The 13,308-nt window shown below is 38.9% G+C and overlaps 1 protein-coding gene across 2 annotated transcripts; it reads right to left on the bottom strand.

Annotated features, from left to right (window-relative positions):
• Positions 1 to 4,568: 4,568 nt before the first annotated feature.
• Positions 4,569 to 12,195, bottom strand: LOC139150387 (uncharacterized). 2 transcript variants are annotated; one of them, XM_070722726.1, is made up of 4 exons: positions 11,823 to 12,195; positions 8,968 to 9,371; positions 7,519 to 7,694; positions 4,569 to 7,113 (listed from the first exon to the last, which is right to left on the bottom strand). In XM_070722726.1, exons 1-4 carry the CDS (start codon positions 12,009 to 12,011, stop codon positions 4,709 to 4,711), a joined length of 3,174 nt encoding a protein of 1,057 aa, XP_070578827.1. In that variant the 5' UTR covers positions 12,012 to 12,195; the 3' UTR covers positions 4,569 to 4,708. The 2 variants fall into 2 exon arrangements, with proteins under 2 accessions (XP_070578827.1, XP_070578828.1); XM_070722727.1 differs by lacking the exons at positions 8,968 to 9,371; positions 11,823 to 12,195 and adding an exon at positions 8,686 to 8,702.
• Between the last annotated feature and the right edge of the window lie 1,113 nt (positions 12,196 to 13,308).

Genomic DNA, 13,308 nt, shown 5'->3' with positions numbered 1-13,308 from the left:
ACGACACAAAACATGTTGACGAGAACATATATTTCAATCTAGTAAAAAACAATACGAACACTACCTTCAAGTTGAACACAGTAGAACAAAATTAGACATCCTGGCATCCCCAGTGAAGGAACAAACTTCAAGTGGGACAACATGGGAATACAGACAATCTATCGATTATTCCACACAATTTATCCACTGAAGACGAATTTGAGGAGATTGATTAAGAAAGTACGGCAATTTTCGAAAAAACGGCGTTAAAGGATCGTAGTGTTATACAGTCTTCCCCACTCTGGAGTAGAGACTGCACTGACACTCAGATTACAGCTGTGTCTAGCCATGGCCAGTCAGTTCAGTACACAAAACAGGGAAACGTAAAATACACTTTCAAAACACACTAAACGCAAACAATTAAGAAATGAATAATGTGTGGAGTTGCTTTCCATATTACATAGATCAATATTTTAAGGGCTAATTCCTCAATTGCAACGACAAAATAGATTTATTACATTTATGGTTGACAAGTATTACATTTATGGGTGATTTTTTTATTACATTTATGGTTACCATTTATTACATTTGTGGTTGGTGTTTTTATTACATTTATGGTTGATTTTTGTTACATTTATGGGCGATATTACATTTATGGGTGCATTTTATTACAATTGTGGTTGATATTACATTTGTGGAGATTATTACATTTGTGGAGGTTACAGTCCCTACCGAAGAAGTCACGATACTTCAGTGTATTTAACATGGACATTTAATTAAAAACTGTAAAAAATGTATTTCATGCTGACCTTTCATGTAATGAATGTAAAAAAAATGTAAAAAAGGTATTAAATGTAAAGAATGTATTTCGTGCAAGGCCTGCCCGAACTATCGATTGTCCGATCAGCCTTCGAGCTTCCGACGAAGTCCCGATAGTATAAAGTATTTCTTGCTGACGTTTAATGAGAAAATGTATTACATGTAAAAAAATGTATTCCGTGCATGTGAATAAATGTAATAATGTAAAACGTGCAGAATTCTTGACTACTGTCCATGGATGGTAAGTCATGAAATATTACAGGCATAAAACACGTACTATGATTTGCCCACTACATTCTTGCAAACTGATGTAACAAAAGCGATAGTACATTTCGACCTAAAGCACTGTTGCCTGTGTGTGTGTTTGCTACCTACTCGACAATTGGATGCAATCAAAACAGGCTATCCACTCAACAAACAGAGAAAGTACATCATCATTGATGTTGTGTCAGTTTCACCAAGCAGTATTCTTTGAATGCTACAAATTTAATTTTCACATATATCCAACTCTGTTTTTTGAAATACACAAGTACAAATGATTATCCAAGCTAACAACTAGCATTACTATTCAGACAGTTCCTGATAGGAGCTCTCTCTCTCACTTGCGTGCTTTGGTTTTGTATCCATTGACGATAGTCAAAGGTCTACCTAATAGACCACGTTCCGAACCGCGCGAGACATTCCGAGATATCGCGAGAATATGTGGTTCGCAGTGGACGTGTTCTCGCAACACCGGACAAACTGCGTAAAACAGGACAAGTCGCTAATTACGTTAAGGTACCGTTCAGTTTTTACGGCCGGGGGGGCCCGGCAAAATCCAGGGGGGGTGTCATCAAAATTTTGGAATCCGCAAAGGGGGGGGTCATCGCTTTTTCACTGGTAGGAAAGGGGGGGTCACCACATTTTCAAAAACATAATACCAACAATAAAGTTCACTTTATGCCATTGCCATGATCGACCCTCTTTACCGGCGGGCCGCCTTCGGCGGCCCACTACAATAAATATACATTATGTATTACCCATGACCCTCTTAACGGGCAGACGCCTTTGGCGGCCTACTCCAATTAGGTTTACTTCATGCAATGGCCATGATCGACCCTCTTTACCGGCGGGCCGCCTGCGGCGGCCCACTCCAATAAATTGACTTTATGTAATACCCCACAGCAATCTTAATGGCCGTGCGCCTTCAGCGGCCCTGTCCAGTAAAGTCTACTTTATGCAATAGCCATGATCGACCCTCTCTACCGGCGGGCCACCTTTGGTGGCCCACTAGAATAAAGTTGACTTTACGTAATGGCCCATGACCCTCTTAACCGGAGGGCTGCCTTTGGCGAACCACTCCAATAAAGTTCACTTTATACAATGTCCATGGACATGAGTTGTCTATGGAAATGAAGTTAAAAATTGCCTTACAGTCGTACTAATTAACAGACGTTTCAATGGATGTGGCTGAGAAGTTTGTGCACTGGCATCTCTGCTACACGAATAAAGTGCGCCGCGTACCAGAGTTCAAATCCAAACCATGCGGGTAAATTTGACATATGGGTTTTGGTTATTTTTAAGCGGGGGGGGGGGGGGTTCATCAATTTTTTTCGTCTGACAAAGGGGGGGTCATCTTTTTTTCACGAAAAATGCAGGGGGGGTCTATATTTTTTTGAACACCGGCGACAAGATTTTGCCGCCCCCCCCCCCCCGCCGTAAAAACTGAACGCTCCCTAAACACTGCATGAAATATATGAAGTTGGAATCTTTGCTCATTTCTGCACTTTTTCTAGTTCCATACAAAATTTGACTTGTATTACTAAGCTGGAAATCTGTGTCTACGGGCATGTATGAAAGTCTTGCGAGATCTCGCAATCAGCGGAACATCGTCTATTGACTAGTGTTAAAGCTTTAAACTACTGACATACATAACTTAAATATTCTGACAATAAACCTGGGAAGAGAAGAAAACACACAAGACGGAAATCAAAGAAGAACTTTGTCGACAATCCTAGTCTCAATTCTTAAAATTAAAGTTTTCCGTAATATTAACTGAAAGAAACATTACCTGTTTCCTAGAACTACTAGTGTGGGGATTAGGCCGAGCGGCTCCGTCTGTGGCCTCTCCGCTAGACGACTGGCTGCCGTATGTTGTGAGTTCGAACCCGATTGAAAACTAGCCGTACATCAAAATATTTGTGAAGTAATTTTGTCTGCTTCAACAAGATATTCAAACTATATCCAAGAGTATACATTCTATGTACTTTAACATTGATAGAATTTTAGCCTTTGATGCAACAATTCGCATGGAGAACTGTGCATACCATAATACAATGGTTGCATGATGTAACAGAAACACTGTAAACTGTTCGTTAACAAACGTTTTTCAGAATACACATGGAACCGATGATTTCAATCACATGAAAACTAAAATTATTATATTTTCAAATTGTAATTTATCCCGATGCATAGCAAGCAGTAGCCAAAACTGTAACAGAGCACTGATCTATGCCACTTACAGCGTTTGAATATTTGCTAAATTTATATCGATAAGGACGAACTTTTTTGTCCATTCCTTCAGACAGATTTACGTGAATAATCTCAGGAATGACTCATTACTCGACCCTTGTGAACTTTGAGCTGTGGATTCTTGTAGCAGCAGTGTCAAGTTTAAAAATCAAAGTTAAGGCCATTGCACATTATATGGCAATAGGCTAAAAAGAATGTCTTTTGTCTGTATGTCTGTCTCTATGTACCGGTATGTCAGTCCATATCAAAAACTTGAAAACCACAGCAACGAACCATCTCAGTATTTCGTGTCGAAGTGCACGAAGGGGTGATGTCAATTTGTTCAAATGATAATTTGTTCGAATACATGCAAATGAGATAAACAAACACCAAAATCGGTCCAAATGCTGAAATTCTGGATCCGCTGGCCAGACTAAGTTAATATTTTGTGCACATTCAAGCTCTATACAAATTAAGTAATTTTATAGGGATATGTATCATTTCCTATAGTAAATAATATTTTTGCCACTTTGGTCAAAAACTAATCAAAACTGGTTCACTCCAAAACTTGAAATGTGGTACACATGTTACTTGATATGACCTGTTGTCAATTTTGTGAAATTGTTATGAAATCTACAGTGTATACCATTTTAAGGATTTTTTTGTGATTTTTGATCAAGTAATGTTTTTCAAAACTACCTATCCGATAGTTTTTAATTTAGTATATTGGTTCCTACGGATTTAGCTGAGATGTGAGAAAATTGTGGTGCAATCTACCGTGTAGTATTTTAAGGCTATTTTTGTGATTTTTGGTCAAACAGTACTGGTTCCTAGTGATAACCTAGTTGAAATGTGAGCAAATGATGGTGAAATCTACAATGTAGTATTTTAAAAGGCTAATTTAGTGATTTTTGATAAAAAAGAAACAAACATGAGCAAATTGTGATGAAATCTACCATGTAAATATTTTAGACTATTGTGATCTTTCAGTCAGAAAGTCATATTCTTCAAACTACTTGTCTTAAAGCTTTGGGATTTGACATAGCCTCTTAGGATAGTCAAGTTCAGATCTCTTCACTGAAATTGTGATGAAATCTAGAAGTTTTTATTTTTTGAGAATATTTCTGCTAATTTTGGTCCCAAAACCTCATTATTCATAACTATGTATCAGATGGTTTCTTTAAAATGATTACATAGTTTAGATATGTGCAAATTATGATAAAATCTGCAATCATGTATCTCAGACTGGTACAGAATCAGAAAATTTTGGATTTCAGAATTCTAACTATTGTCACACATTTTCAGCTTGTGTTGTAAACTATATCGGAGTGGCAGTGTCGTTGACGCAATTTCCATAGTCATGAACTACTTCTACAAATACGAGTCAGCATTTCTATATGTCTTGGGTGGTTTTCCTGTTTCATTTCTTTTTATTACCTTTCTTTGTTTTTACGCTCTTCTTCTTTTTAGCTCCTTCCTTTGCTTCCTCCTTTTTGGCTTGCTTCTTTTTCTTCTTTTTCTTCTTCTTCTTTTTCTTCTTCTTTGTCCCCTTGTCCTTCTTCGGCCCTGCATTTTCGAAAGGAGTACACTGTGTGTATGACTCGCTGCAAAGAATCAGATACTTGCACAGCCTGGTTTTTGTTTTAGCCTTGGTTGGTGCTGAATTAATGACCACACCTGACGGTGTAACCACCTCTTTCTTCCTCCCACTTGTGTCACTCGTGTCAGACTTTGCGCTGGTTGAAGCCGATGCACTGGCAATTCTCGTCCCGTCCTGAGTAGTCGGTCGGCTTTCCTCACTCTCGTTCAATTTTGGTCTGTTTTCAATGGCGAAGATGGTAAGACTATACGGACCGGCCTTGGGAAATCGAATCTTGAACCTGAGAATGGCTCTCACAGCTTCCTGTAGGACATACTTCTGTAGACTTGAGATATTCTCATCACCGCCATGCAAATATCGAAGCTTGTAGGAGAATTCCATATACTTTGCATATTGTATGCTCTGATCAATGTTGAAAGTGATCTCCACTTCGCCTCTCAGAGGGTGAATCACAGCGTATGGATGTGATAATGCTACCAGACCATATTCTTTCAGTCGTTGGCCAGGACCCCAAAGATCTGCACTGCATATTGGTAGAGGTAGATAGCTTTCTGCACAGGTTTCATTAAAGATATAGAAGGACGCAATTTCCGTGAAACGTTCTCTCTTCTCCTTTCGATCTTTCAAATTCTTTTGGACTTCCGTCTCTTCCTTTTTCTTTCCCAATTGTGTCTTGGTGTCCTTACGATGGTCTACTATTTGATCCATTGGTTTCAAAGACGGTAGATCATTGATCTTTGCCATCTCTAAGTCGTAGAAATAAGCAGCATCCTCTTCGACCTTTTTGTTTTCATGATCTGTGTGTTCTGTACTGCCGCTCTCGTCCAGTTCATCCTTCGTGTTCGCTTGATGTGGCATTTCTGGACCATTCTCTCCGCTCTCTTGTGTAGCTCTATTTCCCTTTTTAATGCCATCTGACCTCTCAAGTTGTTCGGCTGTCTGGTCATTCTTTTTATCGTCATCATTCTCCGGCTCCCGTTCTATCTTAGGTTTCAATTCCTTATCCCTCATTTTCAACATCAGTTTTGTCGGGTTTACTTTGATGAGTTTAGGACCTTCCTCTTCTTCCTCCTCGTCCGTCTCACTGTCCGACTCACTGTCCGACTCTGTTGAGCTTTCATCATCGACACTTTCCGTTTCTTCAACATTGACGTCGTCCGGGACCGTGTGAGTCCCCTCCAGTGGTTGTACATCATCGTCACTGTCCTCATCATCATCTTCCTCACCTTCTTCAGAGTTACCCGCCGCACCCTGTTCGAATGTTAAAGCTTTCTTTTCATCTTGGGATAGCTGAATTCTAGTGAACAGTGTGAAGTAGTAAGCTCCTGGTTTTGGTGGTACAATGTAGAATGTGACTTGACCTTCATTTCTCTGTACCATCACGTGGTTTTCTACCACTTTGTTTTGGTCGATCCAGTCGACTCTGTGCAATTTCCAGGAGAATTCGAAGTCGCGATTAATTTGCATGTCAGATGTTTCTTCTACCGTCCCGGGTTCGCTATCTTGCAGGCTGCCCTGTGGTAGGTGTACCTCCTTTGATGGAACTGCGCTAACTTGGCCATCTGATTTCGAATTTGGCACGTTTATTAACTGGGATCCTGTTCCAGCTTTCGATAGAGGCTTAGTTGTTCTGGATGTCCATGACCTGGTAGTCTGGTTTGACGAGGTGGTTGACTGTTGGTCTATGTTTCTTTCATCACCGTCCTCAGTTTCTTCCAATAATGCTAACAGCTCACCTTTGACCTCCTGCTCAGAAATATCTGTTCCTCTTTTACTACTTGGACGAAAACTGCCCCTACGTTTGTATTCTTCGGCCTCGTCTTTAAAAAGCCATGGCGGTGGTTTTACACTATCCTTTTCATTTTCCAATTCTTCCAGTTCTTTTGCTACTTTGGCCCAATAGGCTTTAACAGCGGTGACTGCCGGATCGTCCTTCTTCACTAAAACACTCTCAAGAATATCACTTGGTACATAATCTGGTAATGACAAAACAACTTCAGCAATGCCTGTGTCGTTCGATGTCACAACAATGCCCTCTTTGGGTTCAGCTATTGACAGTTGGTACTTGTACATGTCAGGAACAATCACTGGTTGCCGCTCAAACTCTTCTTTTGTAATGGGAGTTGGTAGAAGTTGCCAGCTTTGGCAGGATGGAAAGTGGTCCTTGATAAAGACCTTGGGATCGACCAAGAAATAATGATCTTCAAAACAAGCTTCAAAGTCCCCTGTGTAAAAGCAGAGTAGAATGAGGTAAATCGTCCCATGTATGGTTAAGTTACATATAATAGTAAACTGTTAATGATCAGGATGGCTATATGATGCAAACGACACTATATTCTGTCTGGAACAACCCTGCCCCATAACCTATTCAAAACAAATTATTCATAGTTTCCTCATAGATAACAATGTATAGTGGATCAACATTTCGGTGAAAATCATCGAGAAAATCAATTTATCTCATATTTCTCCAAAATTTTCTCACGTTGCGCATTACATTTGTGGACTTATAATAAGAGTAAAAACAACAAGCCATTGGAAAATTGTGTGTCGGGCATTTTGAAAATGTCTCTGTATTTGATGAAATCCTTTGATTTCAAGTAATCGTTATTTGATCACAATTATTTACCCACCTCGGGAATTGACATAGCCGGCACCTTTGAAGCAATCAACAAACAACCACTGATCGTCTACATTAACTGCATTCCAATAATGGTCGCCCAGCCATTCCTTAGGAATTGTCATGCCCGGACGAAAGTCGGCGTCCATGATGTATCCACTTATTATAATACAATCGATGCCACCAAAACTGTTGGTACAGAACAGTACGCAAAGAATTATAGTTCTTATAGCGTTTTCGCTATGTTCTCGCAAGGGTTGTTTAATACTCATAAAATGTACAATGTAAGTATATAAAATGTACAATGCAAGTATATAATTTTTTAGTACATGATCACGAAAGCAGTTTGGGAATTATTATGCAGAAGGAGAGGGCAAAAAGCGGCGATATAAAGCATGCAGAGGGAAAAGGCTAAACCAGGTGGGATTTAGCCAGGACAGGATAACAGCAAGTGGCGGGGTGTTGGCAGTGGGGAACTCCCCTGATACGAAGGAAAACATTTGATGGTGTTGGCAGCGGGGAGATGGAGAAACTAGTAGGTGGGGACTACTTTGCAATTATAATATGAAGACAATTGTCGAACGCTAAAAAGATCCGATGGCTGAAATTTCGGAATCTTTTCCGCTGTTCTTGTTTCGTTAATAAAATAAGTATCATTTTTCTTTCTAAAATTGGTGTCTGTATGTGTGTGATGTACCATGTTATCGCTAAAAACAGAATTATGCTAGGCAATTTTTTCAACGAGAAAAAGCATTGCACAACGAGAAAAAACATCGCATTCTGTACACCAAGCGTTGTGCGTGCCAAGCTGATAATTTGTATTTCAGCATTCTAGAGGAGAAGAATAAGAAATATAATTGTTTTCTGGAGTTAAAATAAATTAAAATATCATCAAACTTTACGGTAATTGTCCCTTAACTTTTCCCGTTTTTTTTTCTCTTTTTTTTTGTAAAACCTTTAATAGAATGGTTTATTTTTAGATTAAAAATAGGATTTGCAACAAATACTTGCAATCACCTGAACGGCAGCCTCATGCCGAGTTCAACATGTCGATAGTTGTCTAGTCAAATAAGTTATGAAACGATATTTGTTAAGTTAAAAGAAGAATATAAAACTATGCACAATTTGAGATTGCATGAAGGGAATCAAAAACTGCTGAATTTGTAGAGAGGAAACTCACCTGCACATTGCCTTGAACAGAGCTGAATTTGTAGAGAGGAAACTCACCTGCACATTGCCTTGAACAGAGCTGAATTTGTAGAGAGGAAACTCACCTGCACATTGCCTTGGACAGAGCTGAATTTGTAGAGAGGAAACTCACCTGCACATTGCCTTGGACAGAGCTGAATTTGTAGAGAAGAAACTCACCTGCACATTGCCTTGGACAGAGCTGAATTTGTAGAGAGGAAACTCACCTGCACATTGCCTTGAACAGAGTTGAATTTGTAGAGAGGAAACTCACCTGCACATTGCCTTGAACAGAGCAGCGTAGCCAGAACTGTACGCCATGCCAGAATTGTAAACTTCTGCAACGTCGATGTCATCGGGACCGGGTGGTTTGAATCGTTTTGGTCCATCGTCGTCCAAGAATCGTGTAGGTTCCTTCGGACGACGGTGATTATGTAAGAAATCTATGACGTCACTTTTATCCTTTTCATTGAGGGAAATGTCGTCGTCGTCGTCGTTATCTTGCAGCTGATAGTACATCCATTCCTGCATACGGAATGTCTCGTAGAAATCAACTTCCTGGGCAATATTTGTAGAAATCCAGACGAAGAATGCCCTCAAACGTTCAACATCTGTTCTTCCCTTTTCCACGAAGTAGGTAACTAGATCCGTGTAGCAGGTGAACTTGTCGATTTTCGACTTAAAAGAAAATGTACGTATAAGAGTGATGGCTGTGTAACTAGCCTTATTTCGAAACCTCAATGGTTGAATTGGCAATTTGTAAACAAGTAAATTTTAAAATGTGTATTCCATAAATGCCTAACCGTATTGTGCGGATATAAAACTTGCGCAGCAATCGAAATCGCAGAGAACTTGAACTGCAGCACAGTCCCCTGTGGTCTATTCCGCTCTGCGTCTATGCGCCCCATAGATGTGTGTACATATGCCTTAGGCAGGCAAACTTTCGGGAGAGCATATGCGTGTATTTGTGCTTGTTAAAACCACATTTAGGCTGCGTTCACAAAAAATGGTTAGGGGGGCTGGAGGAATTCATGGGGGATTCGAAAATTTTTGGGGTAGTAGAGGGGGGTTTGAAAATTTTGCTCTGCCTGTAAAGGGGGGGGGGAACTTGAAAATTTTTTGGTTCCCTTTTATGTTTTACATTTTCCAATTCCAAGTTTTTGTAGGTAATTCAATGAAAATGAATACCATTTTCGTGTCATCTAATTGTTATAATATTAGTAATCATTTAACAAAATCTAGAAGCATTTTGTCACATTTCATGACTTTTATCTCGAAAAAATCTAAACGTGTGATTTGTCATAAAAAACCAAACGCGCTTAGTAACAGGGCAGAAGCTGCAACTGTTGATGATTTTTGCAATTAATATGTGATATCAACTGCAGTTTCTTGCTGTCTCTCTACAGCATAATCAAACACACAACATTAGTTTGTCGACAAAGCCTGTATATATAAATATGTAAAAGGTGATAATTTAATCAGTGGCAGTCAGTTGTCAGCGATACAAATGCATGATACACATACACAGGCTGTGATAGCAAGCTGAATACTGGACAGTTCAACATGCTGTAGGGAGTAGAACAAGAACGCAGCTGTATAAACTGAACAAAAATATTGTCAAAATTGTCAAAGTTAATACAGCTACTGCCTACGGGTAGTGTCACTATCAGATACTGCCCTGCTACTGCAGTGTTACTGTCACTGCATACCTGAGCAGTGATAGAGATAGCTCTGACTCTGATGTACATGGTAGTTGAAGAAGAGTTTGTGTCAAATGACGCTCATGACAGTGAAACATACTTGTACACTAGATTAGGCCAGAGAACAACACATGGAAGACCAGGAGACTTTCTGGCATATGAGGATAATATTAAAGAAAAAAGATGGGGTCACCATGTTCAATTTTCTAAAGTTTCATATTCACGTCATAAAATAATACAAAAGTAAAACTTTGAACAGTAAAGACTAAATGAAAAAATATGTGACCAAATGGAATTATTTATTTTTTAAACAAATTTGCCATTATTACACCCAAAATTTCAGAGATTAAAACATTTATTTGATGGAATATTTTAACCTTCCAATATTTTCAATTTTGAGTAGCATCTAATTCATATACGTTTTACAATATGGCAATTAGCCAGAATTAACAATTTGCATACTCTCTCATGATCGTCATTTTGTGTGCTCTTCGGTAGGAGCAATTGATCTGGCCAGATTTGGATTAACTCAAGTTGGCTTATAGACTGATACTGTAATTTCAAAAAGTTCACTGATGCATTTAAAAATGAATCAACTTTGAAATATGACTTTACAAAGTACTAATAACAGGTAATGTTGAACATCTGCGAGCGGAATGGAGCAATACGTGTTTATTTTGTCTGTGCGCACATCCTTTACAAATATGCGTGCTTGTGATAGTTAGGGGGGACTTGAAAAATTTTGATCATATAGAGAGGGGCATTTGAAAATTTTTAGGGCATTGAGGGTGGGGGGATCTGAAAAAAAAAAGATTTCAATCGCGATTCCTCCAGCCCCCCCCCCCCCAATCGTTATTTGTGAACGCAGCCTTATCATGTGCTGCGTTTGACCGGTAATACTCCTATACGTTGTGGCTAGTAGGTACGTGCTACATTGAAAATATCAGAGAGTCGAACACAGGCGCTCGAAGAATATTATATCATAGTGTTGCCCAGTTTGATCAACAATAACTGGAGCAGCAGGCATGAATGTGTCCATCATACACTGCATCAAAATGATTACGTGAATTTCAAACTGTGAAAATCACTTACGAAAAAAGTGTCAACTTGTATCATTTATGGATAAAGCATTCAGTATACTATACCGCATTATGAGGCAATGGTTCCAGGTATGTATGATGTACAGGGCGAATTAGAACGAATTAGGCCATTGTTTGTCAAGAAATGTGACACAAACACGTTCGTATTACTGTTTAATCATCGAACTTATCGATGACTTTCCATGAACACATAAATTTATGAATGTTCCATCGGTCATAAACAAATTTAATAATTCTCACCGATTCTGGGTATAACTGTGGATTCTATTAGAGGGACACGGTCGCTAAAGCTCAGGTACATATGATAACGCAATCCATTGCATACTTACATCTAGTACCATTTGGTCGATCAAATTAAAATTGTGGTCGTCAATCGACGTTTTACTCTCATTTGAGGAGGGAGAGGGTAGCGACAGATATGGCTCATCAGTTACAGTGTGTAGTTTTTCCTCGCTGTTTTTGTCTACTGCCGGGGCGACGCTAGAACCCTTTGCTGCTACTGTACAAGTACTTCCCATCCTGATGATTTTGACAGGAATATCTCTTGATCTGTACACCACAAAGTGTCCAGCGATGAAATATTCACAAAAAACACTTGTTGATCACCACACCAGAATTCCAACCCGATTGAAAAACATATCTACATAGCCGGGTAGAGAAAGCCTTGTGTCCATGGGATACTTCGATATTAATTTTATGAAGAGCGGTTGGTACATTTCACACTGTCACGTATCTAATTAATCATTAATTATTCATACCTATGGGATGTCGGTTTGATTATTTATGTTTCACCATGACAACACGCCCAGTAAAGTAAGTTATTATATGAATGATGTATTCATCCTGGAAAACAAAGACATCATCGAAGTCGCAAGCTGGCGCTCTTCTCTGCCCTTCCAACGGAGACTTTTCATTTTGAGTGCAAATACAAACTCCCTCACGTTGAAATTTACAGAAGATTGCAAAGGAACAGCATAACCCCAACCGAGTTGGAAATAAACAAGAACAGAAAAAAGGAGACAAAACACCAATGTTCACTATTCTTACAACCAGCAACGAAAGCTGCTAGACCGAGGACTGGGAAACTTTGATAACCGTAAGGCAAAGCATCTTGAAACTGAACTATATTGGTTTTGCCCGGAAAATTGAGCTTTACCGTTCACATATTTTGTAATACCTAAACAACAACAAACAAGTTCAGTTTTACCGAATCATATGCATGAGAGTCAAACACTTCCTGACTACTTTCTTCAATAAAATTTCATTATCAAACTGGACATCACACAAGTGTAATTCGTCGACTGATCATTCCACTTTGTAATAGGATAACTCTATGACAACTTGTGTTCACAATGACTATGACACACATATACTCAACACAAGAGTCCGTAATATGCATATTTCCTACTTGCATATCGTCCGCGCAATTAATTAAATGTAGTGCTGGGTTTACTCAGGCTAGAATGACTAAATAGGACCACAGATGTATTTTTATTTCATACTGGAATTATTTTTTCATGCCTGTAATTTTTATTTCATACCAGTAATTTTGCATTTTCATCATATCAGGTAATTTATTAATTGTATATCTAATGAGCTTTCAAAATTTCGCATATAAAGCTTAAAGGAGTTGGTGATACAATGAAAGCTGTCAAAATAATTTCGTATTTTTATTCCAGATCATTACGTATATTTGTATTCTTAATAACGACCTTTGGAATTAATATGTGGTGAATATTGTTCACGATGTTGATCACTACAGTTTCAATGAAGTTGCTTGTGGCAACAGTTCAAAGTTACAAGACAACTGCAATA

This window comes from Ptychodera flava, chromosome 14, assembly GCF_041260155.1.
Source record: "Ptychodera flava strain L36383 chromosome 14, AS_Pfla_20210202, whole genome shotgun sequence".
NCBI classification, from domain to species: domain Eukaryota; kingdom Metazoa; phylum Hemichordata; class Enteropneusta; family Ptychoderidae; genus Ptychodera; species Ptychodera flava.
The sequence above is the reverse complement of the archived record's forward strand: the minus strand, read 5'-3'. Positions and strand labels throughout refer to the sequence as shown.